This window comes from Symsagittifera roscoffensis, chromosome 6 (genome assembly GCF_963678635.1).
Source record: "Symsagittifera roscoffensis chromosome 6, txSymRosc1.1, whole genome shotgun sequence".
NCBI classification, from domain to species: Eukaryota; Metazoa; Xenacoelomorpha; order Acoela; family Convolutidae; genus Symsagittifera; species Symsagittifera roscoffensis.
The window spans coordinates 37,041,488-37,059,097 of record NC_087067.1 but is presented as its reverse complement, the minus strand read 5'-3'; the positions used below and the strand labels follow the sequence as shown (position 1 = coordinate 37,059,097).

At 34.7% G+C, this 17,610-nt stretch overlaps 2 protein-coding genes and 1 non-coding gene across 3 annotated transcripts in view; all 3 read right to left on the bottom strand.

The window, feature by feature from the left end:
• Positions 1 to 17,610, bottom strand: part of LOC134848411 (TBC1 domain family member 25-like) — a 548,746-nt gene that overhangs the window by 281,388 nt on the left and 249,748 nt on the right. The gene's annotated exons all lie outside the window — the stretch shown is intronic.
• LOC134848714 (putative ammonium transporter 3) lies at positions 296 to 10,339 on the bottom strand. Its single transcript, XM_063866229.1, has 9 exons — positions 10,167 to 10,339; positions 9,754 to 9,825; positions 9,521 to 9,580; positions 9,366 to 9,442; positions 6,883 to 7,101; positions 6,622 to 6,662; positions 3,396 to 3,500; positions 2,857 to 3,029; positions 296 to 566 (listed from the first exon to the last, which is right to left on the bottom strand). The coding sequence occupies exons 1-9, from the start codon at positions 10,337 to 10,339 to the stop codon at positions 305 to 307; spliced, it is 1,182 nt and encodes a 393-aa protein (XP_063722299.1). The 3' UTR covers positions 296 to 304.
• On the bottom strand, positions 5,779 to 5,850 carry Trnaq-uug (transfer RNA glutamine (anticodon UUG)). The gene has a single exon. It is a non-coding gene; the product is annotated as a tRNA-Gln (tRNA).

Genomic DNA, 17,610 nt, shown 5'->3' with positions numbered 1-17,610 from the left:
CAGAATTGAGGGCGAATATCATTTTGAACCGAGAAGTATAGACAAATTACGACAGGAACAACGCAGATTCGATCATGCAAATCCAAACTTAATAGAAATTGATGAACACAGAAATAAACTTAAATAGTCTTGAAACTGAATTTGAATTGAATGATACTTGAAGTGTTGTCAATTGTGCCGTGCTATATTTTTAGTTGAACAGAATACATTATTTCGATGCAAGTTTTGAGTGTCAGTATATGTGCATTTTTACGTAAAATTAACAGTTCATGAGTGAAATATGAGCATAAATCTGATGCCCGCATTAATCTGTAGTGAAAGCCTCGTTTATCTGCGCCAGCGCATCTGTAGTTGTGTTGTTTCGGTTCAAGTTCTGCGGACCAGAAGGATGTCTGGCTCTTAAGTTAGACGCCTTCGGATCCTGGTTGGGTTCATTCTGTCCATTGAGGAAAAAACTGTTGTTGCCCACCAGTCCAGTCCAGTTGTACTTCCTTCTGCTGGAGTACCTGCTGCTGTCTCTGTTCGTCTCTCCCCAACCTCGGCGCAATTTGAGAATGTAGTTGGCCCTGTTGGCAGAATTTGATTAGTATCATTTGCAAAAGAAATGAATATAAGACCCGCACATGTTTTCGAGCTTCAGAAAACTACCACTTCTAGTCCTAGCCCTTAGTGTGAATGGGCTAAAACTAAGTGTTTCAACGAGAGGTTTGAACTATTAAATGTAAATTAATCAAAGGTACTTTGTATCATTTGAAAATAGTTTTGCTTTTTTGTCGACCTGAAAATAAAATATGCGCTTTTTCAATTTGTTCAATCTTAGCGCCTTGCTTTTTGGGAAGAGTGAAAAATCTCAAAATCAGTTAAGAGAAAAGATTAACAAAAAATATTTCCTCCATTTTTTGTCGAAGTACGTGAGACACGTGTAGGTCGTGTTATTACGTTTTATTTTTTCAAGAAAAAATCTTGTTCACGCTCAACTTTGGTTTAAAGCGTTTCTAATTGTTTTGCTAAAACGAAGGCAAACTATGCTCTCGAATATTAAAAGTGCAAATGGTGTGGATAAAAAAGCAAATCACTATGGTTTCATAAATTGCTTTCTTTTCAGAATTCCCAGCAGATAAACTTGAAATATTGATCCAGATTTCTCTGTGTTTGTTTCACAGAAAAGTTTTGAAATATCTGTCATCAGAGACTTGAAGTTCATGGAGTAAATATGATCATGTTTTTTTTCGAGCAACTTTTTTTTATTGGTCTCCTTGATTTTACTTTTCCGACCAATAAAAATGGAAGAAACTTTGTATTCGGGTATTTTGAACTTTTTGCTCTTCGACATAAAATCAGGAAACACAAATAATCACCGTAATAGGTCATGATGCATCATATTAAAGACTGTTCATGATTCGAACTACATTAAAAAATTGCCAAGTTTCGAGCAAATATAATACTTATAAAAGGCTAATAATCAGCTTTTTACTAGTAGAAAAAACTGCACATTTTGTAATTAAGGCAACTTTCTACGAAGAATAATTTAAATTAAGCACTATCATTTTCTTATTTTCTAAACTTTAAAGATTTGAAGAAAAATTGGATTCGTGCTTTTTTCGGACAAGTATATATATAAACCGCCAAAAATCTAATTTTAAAAAAAATATTTTGAATCCTCATTTTGAAAAATGTTTTTTTTTAACTTAATCAAATTTCTAGTCTCCTCTCCACAGAAAAAAAACGAAAAATTAAACAAAAAATTTTTAATTGAAAATTTGTCGCAAATGGAAATTTTTTGTACTTTGCGCACAGCATAAGATTACTATTGTTTCTTTACGCTTGAGTGGTTGCCTTTGTACTCAAAGGTTTGGGGTTTGTCGTACTTTTGTTTGTCTGCTTATTTTTTGTCTATTTAGTTGCCAAATCGTAAGTTTTTGTGCTGTCATTTTTTTTAGCGTAAAGTCTAGTTATTTTGATTTACTCAAGTAATTTCTAAAATAATAGCCCTTACATTGTTCATTTTCCTTGGTTCTCCTTAGTTTTTTCGCTCAGAAGCTTTTTTCGGTCTCCATAGTTTGGGCTCATCTTTTATCGGATCAGTTTTTTAAATTTTGTATCGGTTCAAAAACAAAAAAATAATTGATTTTTTGACAAATTCATATAGTTAGTTTTAAGAGAATTCAAAATTTTGAAACTTAATAATTAAAGATTTCCTATGAGAACAATATCTTGTGACAATTTTTTTCCTGCTCAAAGAGCGTCTATCAACTTAGTGCCTGTTGGCTTAGTGCCCACTTGGTAATTTCTAAAAGCTTTTTTAGTACTGGTGGCTGTCTGTTTTTGACTGGTTTTCGAAATTGTGTTCATTTTTCCACCACAAATAAAAAGGTTTTCAATTTTGTCATTTCTGTCTCATTTTCTATTCGCTAGCTTGCAATGCCGCGCTGGCGTTGCATTGCAAATAATTCGATGCCCAGATTTGCCTCTGCGTACAAAATTTGCTCGGTTGATTTCTTGCAGATCACCAGGATTTAATTGTCTCTTAATGGATATTGTAGCTGAATACTGAGAAGATAATTATTCTTAATGAGATTTGTTTTGCTAGCAATATACTGGCTTTGGGGCTGCCCACAATGTAAGACCCTGACCTATCTTTGTTTTTGAGGGTTTTTAGCTTTTACGACGCTGTTTGTTTTATCTGAAAAAAAAACAAGTTATTAGGATTTAGCATATTTTTGTTCATCTATATTTATTGAAATGGAGCATGGAGCTAAAGATTTGTTATATTTCATTTTAGAAATTGCTTAAACATGAATGTAAATTATTAGCGAAATTTTAACAAAATAGTTTTTTTCGAAAAGATAATTGCACCTGTTGGTAGCTTGTAGTTTATTGTACAGTTTCTCCAACTCGTCGACTTCCTTGTCTTTTCCCCAGTGAGTACTCACTCTTCCGACCACGTTGTGGAGTTCATCGAACACAAATCTGGTCTTGTGATCGTAACTGCCAGACAAACTGTGTTCAACCAAATCCGCACCCAAAATCTGGACATACATTATTATGAGTTATCTGAATTATGAACACACAACTTGTAGGGTCCATCGCAACGTACAACAAATAAAACATTTTACAGGAACGATTGGAAAGTTGATCGGTCGTAGGAAGAAAAATTACACTCATTAACGTATTGCGACCGGAAAACTTGGATCACTTTGAAATTGTTGTTTAGTTGCTTTCTTGTACAACATTCCATTTGTGCTTATAGCAGTTTTCAAAATCGGAAAAATCATTGAAGACCACGAACAAGAACTGTTGCATTTAAAAACCGCCGCCTTAGCAATTTTTTTTTGCTTTTTCTTATTTTAATATGCATTGATGATGAGACGAAAGATAGCAAAAAGAGAGCTGACCTCTACGACTAAGTTAGCCCTGAGTCCAATGAGCAGATCGAGTGGCTTCAAAACTGCATACGTTGTCAACACAGTCCATGCACTTATACTCATCAAGTACACCAGCTGAAACAGAAGACAAGGTTTTTCTGATGATTCTCAGGATTCGCAATAAATAGAAAAGAGTGAATAAAGTGAAATTTTTCTACGAACCGAAATTCTGAGAAAAAATCGGCAGATTTGACTCGCCAGCAGTGTATTTAGGAGTTCGCTGGTTTATTACACCAGTTTTTGGACGGCCAGTACTTCAAAACTTTTTAAGATATAAAAATCCAAAAAAAAAATACATTTTTTTTGATGCAGTACTTTTTAACAGAATAGTGTCTTCTTAGTGCTAAAAAGTAGACTAAAAAAATTTGAAAGTTTTGTTGGAAAATCCCCTACTCTGATTTGAAAAAAAATGAGAACTCCATTGGTCGGAGCAATCTTTGCTAATTGCATAGCCAATTGCTCAATTTGCGTCATATTTTATCTTCAGGATCGAGTTTTTGTTGGAGTTTTCCGATTCCTGAAAATGGGGAGGAACTTTTCAATCGAGTATATTTTAGTTTCTATAGTTTTTCACTTGAAATGAGGTGCTGCAAATGATCATTACAAGCGATCGAGGGATATACCATTTTGATGGTTTAAAAAAGACGGTTTTGAAAAACGGTTAAAAATCAATAACGGCGGAGCTGTAAAAACAGTAAAGAACAATAAAAATCTCCCGAGTGCAAAATGTGACTATTTTTTAAACAATGGCAGATTCTATGGGGATTTTCGTCTCAGATCTGTGCACTTGAGGTTTTGATGCCAAGACAAAAACTTCCCGCATAATTTTTCGTTTAGCTAGCTACTTTTGCGCGAAATTAGCGAATATTTTCGTGATCTTTCATAAGCTAAGAGCCTTTGTGGAAAACTTGGAAATGATACCAAATTCCGGAGACAATTAGACAAAAAATTTTATCACTACTTCTCAAGCTAAGATGATAGAGCTGCAAAACTTAATATATCTCAACAAACTGGACTTAATTTGTCAGCGTTCTAATACCAAACGAAGAAAATTTCGCTCGATGCAGTTTCGACCTGACGTGTTTCGCTTCGGCAGGCAGGATTTTTTGTTTGCGCTATCTGCTCAGCTGGTGATTCAAGTTTGGAAAATTTCATGAAATTAAAAATGGAGTAAATTCATGTCTAGACAAGTCGCACCCTGATGAAAGATGACAAGACAAAGTTTGATTCAGCGAATAGAGCAAAATAATACAAAGCCAAGCCATGTATTTTATGAAATATGAGTGCATTCCGCAATAGGCAGAAAAAAGGTTTGAACCAAAACCCGCACATTGCCAGTTTTTAATCTTCTTTGCTGTTTTGGATTTCACAGAAGAAGAAAAACATAAATACTGTTGCGCTGAAAATCACTTCTCGCTCTGGCAGTTTTGCATAATCCGCAACAAAATATAGGGAATTAAGAAGAAAATTTGCGGAACCCGGAACGACTTGTGGAATCCACTAACAAATAATGTTTAATGTGTATAGTAATTTTGCTGTTCAGTTATCTGCATTTGTAAACAGAGTCCACAAATTGTAAGTGGAGTTCGCATATTGAGAGCGAAATCCACAGTGTACGCGGAAACAGCAAAATGTAAGCGAAATCTGCATAATCCGCTATTATTTGCGGAGTTCGTTTCTTTTTTTGCGGAATCCGCTTACGTTTGTAGAATACGGAGCAACTAGCTATATTGGCTCGTTTCAAAACCCGCAACAAAACTGATGTGCCGACAAAATTTACGTTACAAAATTTTATTCGCGGAATACACGGAACTTTTGCGATTGGATTCCTTCTACATTTTGGAACATGTTAAAAAACTTGTCACTGGATTCCAGTGACCCACTGACACCGAATTGTGCGCCTACCCACTACACAGTTTGACCTCGTAATGAAGGTTTCATGGCGTCATGGTTAACACCAAAAAGGTATTTACCAAAAAGGTATAGGGAACTAATACGTTAGTCATAGAATAATTAGTCAGCATGTTAATTTGATTCTTTTTCAGCTCCCTTCCCTCACCTTCCAAAATTTCGGTTTTCACCGTTGTCTTAACTATAATCATGGCTTAATGCGTGATGTTCCAAAGTAAAGTTGGATTAACAAATTTTTAAACAATTGTCAATTTGTTCACCAAGTTTCATTGCATTATGACAAGGTTAAATTAGTTTTTCAAAATTGAAATTGACAGGTTGGGGGAAGGTGAAGAAGAATCGCCAATTTTTGTAACAATCAGACACTGAACAAAAATACTTCTAAGAATTGGCAGGTGCGGTTGGGAAGGAAATTTTACTGCAGCCTCATTGACAAAACTTTAGGTTCTACCGAGATTTGAACTCGGATCTTTGGATTCAAAGTCCAAGGTGCTAACCATTACACCATAGAACCTTATAAATGTAGGGTTGGTTTATTTTGATCACTTGGCCAACACAATTTTTTCACGGCCAAGGGGATACGCAGAAACTATTTACTTAAGTTTTGCTCACACAAGGAGTGCCAACATGTTTCAACTCCCCTTAAAGATATGAGCGTAGGAATAGTTCCTGGACTATCTTTCTCAATTTTGGAGTTTCCATGAATTATCCAATAGGATTTAGTTCGGTGTTATAATAAATCATTTTCATTCCAATCAATAGAGGACAATTAAGAAAACTAATTAGTTTTTCTTGAAATTTAAATTGCGGTTTGTATAAAATTTGGGGTGCCGCAGAGAAAAACTCGAAAAAATCAGAAGGAAAAACAAAGCCGAAATTTTTAGATGCTTTTCTGAATAATTTTCATTAAAAATGCTACAGCTTGGCTGTCAGAACACTTTAAGCTACTTTCGTGTTTTGTTGAGGCATTGTGACAGAAGTAATTTGGGTTGCGTAGCAAAATGTAGACAATTCATAAAGTAGACACGCCATAAAGAAGGCAAATGCTGTATCAACCAATCAGAATGGAGACAAGACAGGTACGAAAAAATAATAATAGTTTTCTTTACCTTGCTTGTGATTGGTTGTTATGGGTATTTGTCTACTTTCTGACGAGTATGAAATAATAAAGGTTGTCTACATTTTGACCGGACTCCAGTGATTTGATATATACTAAAGTGTGAACAATCCATTACATCAAGTGTGAGTAAAACATAACTTCTCGATGTACAAAACTTGCGGCTACCTGTTTTCCGAGAAGAGAAATATGACCACCGGCAATCAAACCTAGAATTAATTTAGTTGTTAATTTTTGGCATCCATCACATTTTGAAGAGTTATTCATTAATGTTTTATGTCGCCCCCAAACGCAAATCAATGAGATACCAATTTTATGTATTTTTTTTTTACAAAACGAAGGCCTAACTTAGAAGGCGGAACAACAAGCAGAACCAAGGCGGAGTAAAATTCCAGCGAACCTAAATTTGAATTTGTTTTCAAGGAGTACCTGAATCATCAATGAGTCCTACTTCAGTGAAGTCAGCATGTGCGAATATGGCAAGAGAGATCACGCCCCATGCCCCTCCCACCCCATGCACACTGACACTACCCACAGGGTCATCCACTTTCAACACTTTGGTCAGTAGTTCATGGCTCGCTAGAGTCAGTGCACCCCCTATGGCTCCTATGGCGAATGCCTCGACGGGGGCGACCACTGCACACTGAGCTGAAATTAACGAAGTTCAAACTTATTTGACCAGAGAAGTTGGTTGTGAGTCTTCGTTTGTTAAGAAGTTTGCTTCGTTATATAAATTTTAACATAATCGTTGCATAATTAAAGATATATCTGTTCGTTATGAGGACCGGTCTACTTGCATGCGTGCCGCTTGGCATGCACATGCGGCTATTAGAGCTATTAGAACTGATTTAATATCCTTACATTTGCAAATAAAACAAACTGATGCGTGCTGCATCAAAGCGAGTAATTAATGTTTCGACCATTGAAAAGGAGGAGTAAGTTTTTATTTGGGTTTGTTGCAGCTTTTGTTCGGACCATTTGAAAAAAGCGGAGAAGTGTGTATTGGGGTGTGTTTTACTTTTTTCTTTTTTTTCCACGCAAAATCAGGTGCCACAAATAATCATGGGAATGGGTCGAGTTATATATCATTTTGAAGCCCTTTCTCTCTTTCAGTTTTGATTTAAACGAGGAGTAAGTTTTTATTTGGGTTTGTTGCAGCTTTTGTTCGGACCATTTGAAAAAAAGGGAGAAGTGTGTATTGGGGTGTGTTTTACTTTTTTCTTTTTTTTCCACGCAAAATCAGGTGCCACAAATAATCATGGGAATGGGTCGAGTTATATATCATTTTGAAGCCCTTTTTCTCTTTCAGTTTTGATTTAAACGATCTTAACAAATTTCGAAAAATTTTCCTCAGAGTCGAGAAAAATTGATTTGAAAATTTTGATTTTTGATCTAATTTCCAGCTAATAAAGTCAGCGTGTAGGCTTACAATAGCTTCCTAGAGCTCAATTGAAGCCGTGAAAAAAAAAATTTTCCTGAAATGAAGTTAGTTTTGATGGTCTTTTAGCGCCGCAAATCAAAATTTTCAAAATTTCAAAAAAAAATCTGAAAAACAATTAGAAAATTTTGTGAACTTTTTTGGAATTATTTAACCTTTTTTTTCGTTGTTTTTAAGGTCTTTTTCTACAAAAACGGTTTTCCATTCGGCAAACTCGACTTTGAATGTCGAATATGCCTAACTACCAATTTTTTTGCTCAGATCTATATATTACACACAGCAAAAAACGGCACATATTTTAAAAAACATGTTGAATTTTTTTAGAACTATAGTCGGAACATTTTGTGTATACTACTATGACTGTCAGTTATGTATAAGCTCTAATTTTCGGTTCAGATACTTTCATCAAAGTACGCCGAAAAAACGAAAATTTGAAAAATTTGTTGTTGTTTTTTTAAGACTATTGTCGAGTCATTCTGTGTGCTATTTGCACAGTAACCGGCTATCCTTGTTTTCTTTCCTTTTTGTTTTCTTCGTAAAATCAGGTACAACAAAAATTATAGGAATGGTTCGGTTGAAATGTCATAACTAAGGCGTTTCTATCGTGATTCGAAAAAAATTCTTAAAATTTCCAAGAAATCGAGCAAAGTTTTAAATTTTAGTCTTATTTTAAGCGATGAAGCAGGTACTACCAAATCCATATCAGTTACTACAAATCATCCTCGGAAGTTACTACAAACCATCATCCAAAAAAGTTACTACAAATCATCATCGGAAGAAGTTGAGTGATCTAACATATAGAATAGAAGCTTTTTCAGCTCTGATTCGAATTACTTTCAAAATTTTTCAAAATATTGTCCTAGTGTCGAGACAAACTGGTTTAAAGTTTTTGAGTTTCAGCTCGATTTGGAGCGAATAAAACGAGTGAGCGAGCAGCCTTCTTATAGTCAACCGGGACACTTAAGTTTTACTCCAGTAAAACTAATATTCAAATGTTTTAAGCTTCGACTTGCGAAAAAAAAAATTCAAGAATTCAAAAAAATTTTGAAATTTTTGTTGATCTTGCGCATGATTTTTATTGTGTGTCTTTTTTTGATAAAAACGGTTGCCCATTTTTCTGATCTTACTGTGATCGTCGAAAACGCTAAATTTCTAGGCTTTTAACTGATCATTTTATTACAAAACGAATAATTTGAAAGAAAAACAGAAAACCTTTATGTATTTTGTTAAGAATATGGTCGGAACATACTTGCACAGCCACCAACTTTCCTTGTTTTGATTGCTCATGCTAAGCGCCTGACATGCAAGTAGCTACGCGCCCTTGTTCACTACTTTTGGCTTGCTTATATCGATTTTTAATTCGGTTGGCGTATATACATCCGCGTTTTGAACCCATTTTTTGGTGTTGCTTTTTAGGCGGGTGCCTTTTCTGCAATTTTTTTTTAAAACGTGGAGAAGGTTTTCGAATACTCACAGGTGATAGATACCAGCGCTCCTAGAGTCCCGCTGATGATGTAATGCAGCTCGAATTTGCCGCCTTTTGCAACATAGCTTAAAAATTAATAAATAATAATAACCAATAAATCATAAAACCGCCATTCTCATTCAAAACATGGGAAACATTTTTACCTCACCACAAAAGCAACAAATCCTCCAGCGACTGATGCATTGATAGTCGTAACAGCCGCTCTGAAACGCAAAACTAGCAGCTCATTTAAATTGGCAGCTACATGTGGTGAATTGAGTATATCTAAGAAAAAGTCTAACAAAAGGTCATCAAAATTAATACTTCGACCCATTTTTATCATTTTCTGAAAATTGAATGGCAAAGCAAACAGCTGAAATATAAAAGAGGTGCTTACACGGATGCCAGTTTCCATTTTCCACCAGCGACCCCGTATGTACTGCCACAGTTGAACCCGAGCCAACCCCACCTACAAATTTAAAATTATATAATTTTACCTATCTTGAAACTTTTCAGAGCGAAGTGTCTTTCATTTATATAACCATCGGATGTTTTCCTATCAAATGGGATAGAGTGAAAGTTATGATTGTTTTTGCGGGAACGTTCCTGCAAAAATTCCTGCAAAAAAAATAGTTTTTCGTGTTAAATTGATTTATCATAGCTTAAGGCTCCTAAAACAAAAAAACCATTGGTAAACCCAATTATATTTAATTGATTAACTAGAGCTTTTATTCGGTTGTATGATTGAAATTTTTTAAAAAAAAATAGCAAATAAAGTCTAACGGGCAATTCACTAATCAGTGCTGTTACCATAATATGAACATTCCGAGTAGTGAGTTGGTGGGGTTGTCCATTCTCTCGAAGTCCCTCTTCCTCTGAGTTGATGTACCCCCATATCTGCCTGTTCTGGGACCCACCATCCATGCCCCCACCAGACCAGTCAAACCCCCCACCAGGTGCACCACACCACTGCAGCACATCATTATTAACTTGATGACATCAGTTGCGGATTCAGAGAGGACGCCTTTTTTCTCACGATTCAACCCCTGCCGACCCAAAAGGTCCCTCCTTTGTACTACTTTAAGAAAACCAATTTTTGGCTGACCAAATCCTAGGGCACGCACCTTTTGACGCGACAATATACTAAATTTGAGAGGCAAAGCGCATTATCTTGAACAAAACTTTCAAAAAAGTGCCGAAAAACGCCGTTTTCGGCCTGATTCTTGATTTTTTTTAATTCGCCTTCCTCGAGAAAGTTTTAGATCTGCGCTTGAATTGCGTGAGTCATATCAAAAATAAAAAAGGGGTCGACATTTCCTTTTTTTTTTGAATGATTTATCTCCCAATGGCTTCCTTTTGGAACCAGATCTAAACTAGAATTTATTTTTGGATATTATTCTGATAATTTATCTCTATAAAACATTGAATTCTAACCAATCATACTCTATCAAACTAACAACCCACTTATTTGTAAGTGTTGTAACTACTTGTAGTTTCAACACCAGAACAATTTGAATTAAACTTAGAATACAGTTGTTCTCATTCTGGAACTAACTCTAATAAACCGGTGTATACTAGATCTATTGAGACTAGGAGATATATGAGTAAGATTAAGATTGGTATTAGACTAAGAAGTTGCACGAATCTATCCGGCCGAAAATAAGATAGCGTGACGAGCAGACGGTGTACCTTATCTGAAATTACTCTATGAGTATACCCAAAAAAATATAGCTCATCTGGTGCGACCAAAAGTCTCGAACAGACCTTAACTAACCTAGATTTAGAAGAAAAAATTAGATAAGAATTAGACAAATACAACATTTCAAAAATCTTATATGACAAAAATTTAGGAGATATGTCTCTACGACTCAATAGATCAGATCCAAGATTCCGAACAATACGAGAACTACCCGGTCTTGGAAGAAGACCTCCAACAAGAGACGACATACGACTAGGAAGAAATCTACCAATCGATTTCATGATCGTACGACAAAAAGCAGATCAAACTTTTAATATTAGAATACTTCCAGCAGTAAATTTAAATTTTCATTTACTGATATAAAGTTTTGAAGAATCATCTTCAATAACCTTTCATGGCGCTAAACCTAATAATTATACAATAACGACCAATAAAAACAACACTAGTAGTTTTCCTTATATCAGCTGTATTTTAAATAACATCTTGAAAAAAAAACTATTGAATATAAAAATACAAAAATTAGTTAGTATAAATCATAGATTGTTAGTATATATAAATCAACTCTTCATCCCAGCTTCATCACTTAAAACATAACAGCAAATCTCAAAAACTAACAATCATCAAAACTGAAACTTAACCTTTTTAACCTAATGTCTTATCGATAAACTATCAAGGCTTATCCTTGTTTTCACTTAAATTAATTTCATTCAAAATAACAGATCATCAAGGCTTCCCTTGGATCTTTAAATTAAAATTAACTATATCTAAGTTTCTGATCATCAAGGCTTATTTTTAGATCAAATAGAACAATTTTGTTCTCCCCTCCCACATTAATTAGTGTCTAACGACCTCAAACGTCGATTCACTACCCAACCCTTATCAAAGACCCAGAATCAACAGAAATTTTTTAAACAGCTAACCATTCTAATTAGGACAAACAGTGAAGAACTTCAATTACTCATCCTTCACTTGATTCCCTCCTTTTAGATGACCCAGGCTTAAACACTTAAACTTAGTAAGTCATAAAATAGTATCTAACGAACAACTTGCGTTCTAGTTATACCTGAACCTTGTGGATCGATTTACTAATCTCCAACCCTTGATCACAAATCACAACCCCTAAATAAGAATAGGTAAGTCTATCTTAACATAGAATTATTCGTGAGAAAGTAAAAATCATTCTCACGAATCGATATACGCTTTTCTCTCCAACCCAACAAAAACGGCCCAAGTTAAGCTAACCACAAAAACTCGTAAGAAACTAACAGTTTAAGACATTAGAAATTACTAACCCCAATATTGCATCCGTCATCCTAAACCTTATGTCAAGAGACAATTTAGGAAACAAACAAACAATTAAACTACACAACTGTTTAATTAACGACAAAAAATACGACCTCGTAATCACAACACACAGACAAACCATAGGATACATAGGAACAAAAAGACAAACACTGAGAAAGAAAATTAATAACAAACAAAATCAAATTATTAGGAAACGATTTTCAAAACAAAGATACGCAGTCTCAGAATCAGAAACAAGCGCATTACAAAAACTCCAATAAACTTAATGAATAAAAACCATCAAATTGACGATCAAATACATTTTACTGACTCAGAAAGCACGTCCCCAGCATCAATAAAAGGAAAACGTAGAATCAACAAATGTTACACAAACAAACCAATACGTTTGTACAATTAGAATCAACCAATAAGACACATTGAAAATTACACACTAACAGTGACACAACACAAAAATGTTTCGAAACGAAGATAACTCAGAAGATTCAGTACTCTCATTAACTGAAGCTCGAGGACAGGTACAATTTTGCCAAAAAATTATTCGCAAATTTATTCGAAAAAGGAGAAAGTCTAGGAGCTCGAGGACAGGTACTTCTAGAGAAAGTCTAGAAGCTCGAGGACAGGTACAATTTTGCCAAAAATTAATCGCAAATTAATTCGAAAAAGGAGAAAGGAGTATATGTAGTCTCACATCACAATATGGAATCTACCTAAAAGAAATCATATCACCAAACGCATTTCATGACAAATATCTCATTCAAACTGGTGACGTAGATTTTGAATTTTCAAAAGTTTTTACACAATACATCAAAAGTATACAACATCAAAACTCACGAAGAGCAAACTCAATAATCACAAACGATGTGTTCTCACTTATCTATAGCTATATATCTATATTATTAGAATTTAAAGAACCTCAAAGCAATTCACCAACTCAAACATCTCGACATACAACGGTACGACAAGAAATACATATATTTTCAAAATTTTTAAATGCAATCCGTGAAAATCTAACTAGTAATGACATAACACAACATGTTAAATACGATATCCAAAAAACTTAGCATGGTTCATAATTGATTATTTTATTCATAAATTGATCTTATTGCACAAGCAAGAAAAAGTTTTGGACCACAAAACACTGATGACGAAACCGTATTAGCAGAACAATCAGATTATGTTTGGGACCCTGAATGGTCTCATGAATCATTTATTAATATACCAACAGATATATCAAAACAAGCAACTAGCACAATTTCTGTTCACAAAGATAATGTTAGAGTATACCCACTTACAATTGACGCAACACCTTTGAACTATAATTCATTCTTCTCTGAAAGAACAGGAAATAATAGTTTAAATTTATAAATCAAGACAACTTAAATGGAACAAGAAATCTTACACAACAAGATGTACAAACTCCATCACATCTCGTAAATGAAGAAATAGTTGAAACAATAACAACAACAGAAGCACAACGAAGCATTTCACCTATTCAACCCAATTTTACAACTGCAAAACTAAAAAACCCAACGCTACAACAAACAATTATACAATCCACAGTAAAACCCTCTGTTGCTCAAAAATCTTTACAAATCGATTACCCAACGTTTCCACCAGTAAAAAAACCACCATTTAAACAAAAAACATTACATAGAAATAATTTCGCAGAACATAGTTAGAACTATGTAAATACATCAAAAACAACAAAACCTTCTTATATGAATACTCAGAACTACTCATACTCACAAAGTCAAAATATACCACAACCGACTTCAAATTCAGTAAATTTAAACGATCAACCACGATCCTCACAAAAGCAAATTGAAAATTACCCATTTTTTCAACAAAATAAAAATAATACAAATAGATACCATACCAGAATATAAGCTCTTTATTGTACAAAAAATTATTTTCCATCAGATGGTGAAGAATACTATAATCAAAATCATCAACGATTTTATTCAAGTCAAAGACCTCGTTCTTACAATATTGACCAACCAGAGATTTTTGAACCATACACACGAGATGAACAAGTACGATAACCTAGAAATAATCCAACATCTTACAACAATAATTTTCAACAACAAAACCCAGGTAATACACAACCTGACCAACCAACTCAAACGCATAACGAAATCCCACTGTCATATTATTTACAACAACATGAAATAACAAAAAATCAACTTACAAACTTTTCTCAAATGCCAAATGCCGCAGAATCACTGCAAATGACTAAAAATCCATACCTAATGGGTGGATCATCAATATCATCGAAAAAGCCACTAATATTATTAACAGGCACAGACTATGAATACTCTGTAGAAGATTACCTAAATGCAGTCACAGCAAATTTAAATTTAAATATAGGACCTGAACCAGTAAACACCACCAAAATTGGATACAGAGATGCACAGCCTTAATCCAAACCACACTTGACGGCGCAACCCAAAAATGGTTTTCAGTTTTACCTATAGAAAAAAAAGATTGGAAAAGATTCACAGAAGAATTTTCAAAAATGTTTGATTCTGAAAGAAACAAACAACATCAAAGTGTTTTATGCAATGAAATTCGTAGACTACCAAATGAAACTCCATCGCTCAATTTCCTACCCAGCCAACCTTCAAAGCAACCTCCCCATCATCTCACTTTTTGCTTTACCTCCACCTCAATCACCTCATGATAACACTTCATCCAGCATGGATTCAGATACTAATTCAAACACCACTGTATATAACACTATTTCCCAATTTAATAACTCTGATCTCGAGACCCCCAACGAATTTGACAACTCCAAACCCAGCCCATCTACATTTTCCCAGCCTCCCTTTCAACCTCTCCACTCCCAAATTAAATTTGAACCCCCTTCCTTTCCTTCTTTTATTTCCAATGTAACACCCACATTTTCCCCCTTGACCAGTGAACATTCCGACAAAAACAGCTCTCTAATTACCCAAATATCTCAAGAGCTTGATAATTTCATCACACTTCAACGACAATTACAGTACCCTCAAACACTAACCATTCACCAACTCTCACAATCTATAATAACATCCAACTCATCAACCCCAACTCCCTCTTCAAATTACTTCCCTTCGCAAAACACAACTTCCTCATCAACTCCATCCTCCAATACAAACCGAGCCTACCGAACTTTTAAAAGAAAACTCCCTAATACTCCATTTCCCTCTAACCCAGGAACAGCCACAACATTTTTTAATCATCCACTTCACACTAACACTAAGGTTTTCTCCAAATATGTTTACCCTTTTCCCTCAATACACATACTTTCATTCAGACCCTAATGACGAAAACCCTAATTATGTAAATGAGCACGTATTATACCCTACACTCTCATGAACATCATTATATCACTTTACTAATCCAATATCACTACCACTATATAACACCCCCCATGACAACGAACAATGCAGCACTCAACTCTATCTTTTAACAACAGCACTCACGCCAAAACAATTTACACAGACGGGATATAAACAATCACTAATCAGATTCACCGCACCCAGAACTAACGAATATTCTATCGACCACTACGATCATAACATCATAAGACCTAACGAAGACATCTTTCTAAACGGCGATCAGTTTGCTAACCCAAAACTAACAGAAAAGTTCTTCATTACAACACAAAACGTTCTCACCCTCAACACTTTAGGTAAGAAATACGACCACCTCATTTCAAATGCACTTTGTGATATTCAAGCTTATGATTCATGATTTAACAAATTTAACCATTTTTCACTAACCTTTCATTTCCTCACACCCAAAGAACTTGATTTGCACTGTTCACACGACGTCATGTTACGAGCGAAACAAACACACACTTATATTTATTTTAAGTTCATCCAACATCATTACACTCATAATACACCAGCACGACAAATACACCACAGATATCAATACATTAACTCCAAATACACCTCACCATTTTTTCTTAACTTCACTTATTGTATGAAAGATACTAACCTACAAGGCATCCTCCGCATTTACGAAGCCCGCCCAATAATCGTTCCAAACGAATTCCTACAGCCCGTTGAAATCCCAATCCTAGAATTCATCCATAACACCAGATATAATCATAAACTTTATAACCTCGTTCAAAATACACCCTACGAACTCTCACCTAGCACTGAAGAGCACAACATCATTAAAGCACTCGAATTGCTTTGGCCACTTCTTCAAAGTAAAAATATCATTCGTTTGATAGCTAAATTTTTAACATCATCAGAGATCATCCACTACGTTTTTCCCCAAGGATTCTTCACAAACGAATAGGTAATATGAAATAAACAAATTACTAAAAAGTTCGAACAAAAACTAACCATTCTTTATTAATTTTTTTTTCTATAGTCTTCATCGATACGATCATTAATTATCTACAAAAAAGATAAACGAAATCAAAAACAGACAACTTTTTCCTATAATCAAAAATTTGTATTAACCAATTTTAACAAATGAAGCAGTAAAATTTTCCCCTTAAAAAGCAATAAATTGATATATAACCTCTTTTTCCCTATGCAGTAAACATTTTACAATGAAAATAAATTGATAATTGTAATTTCAACCCCCCAAATCAAGCAGTAAAATTAATAATTGTTGCCTATAAAATTTAAAGCAGTACTAAACTTTTCAAAGACGCTTCTTTTTAGTTTAAATTTTCACTCGCCCACAATTCTATCACTAATCGCACAGCTCATTCACGAAGAATTGTTCAAATTAATGAATTCAAGTTTTAACTTTAACTGATAACAACTCTAACAAGTTTTAACACGTTTCAAACTTTCTTTTAACCCGATTGGAAAGGAATTATATAATAATCCAAACTAACCAACGCAAGCTTACTAAACACCACAACCTAACAGCATGACTAAAAAAAGAAAACCCACGGTACCCAAACTGTATTAACACCAGCTTAGAACTGGATAAATTATTCTTCTGAAGACTACTTTTAAGTCTGAACACAAAAGAACAAAACACCAAAAAGTCGAAAGACAAACCCAAAACAAACAATTTAACAATTTGATTTTTTAGAAAAAGACGTAACTAAGACAACTAAAGAAAACACCGGTGATAAAAAATAGCACGAAAGGTTGAACTAAAACAGGACCCTCCAAAAAGAGAGCATGAAATTATACCCTCACTCCTGGCCTAACCCACCAGAAGAGGATGTCCTGGGCATGCTCTATAGCCGGCCTCACCCACCGTGCTACATCCACGCTATGTGACCTCCAC

What these genes read in the sequence shown, in the direction of transcription:
- LOC134848714 (XM_063866229.1), bottom strand. Translation starts at nt 10,339, where the DNA reads ATGATGTGCTGCAGTGGTGTGGTGCACCTGGTGGGGGGTTTGACTGGT. An exon ending in CTCGGAATGTTCATATTATG is followed by an intron (nt 9,826 to 10,166) that starts GTAACAGCACTG and finishes TTAAATTTGTAG; the next exon opens with GTGGGGTTGGCTCGGGTTCA. An exon ending in AAATGGAAACTGGCATCCGT is followed by an intron (nt 9,581 to 9,753) that starts GTAAGCACCTCT and finishes TTTGCGTTTCAG; the next exon opens with AGCGGCTGTTACGACTATCA.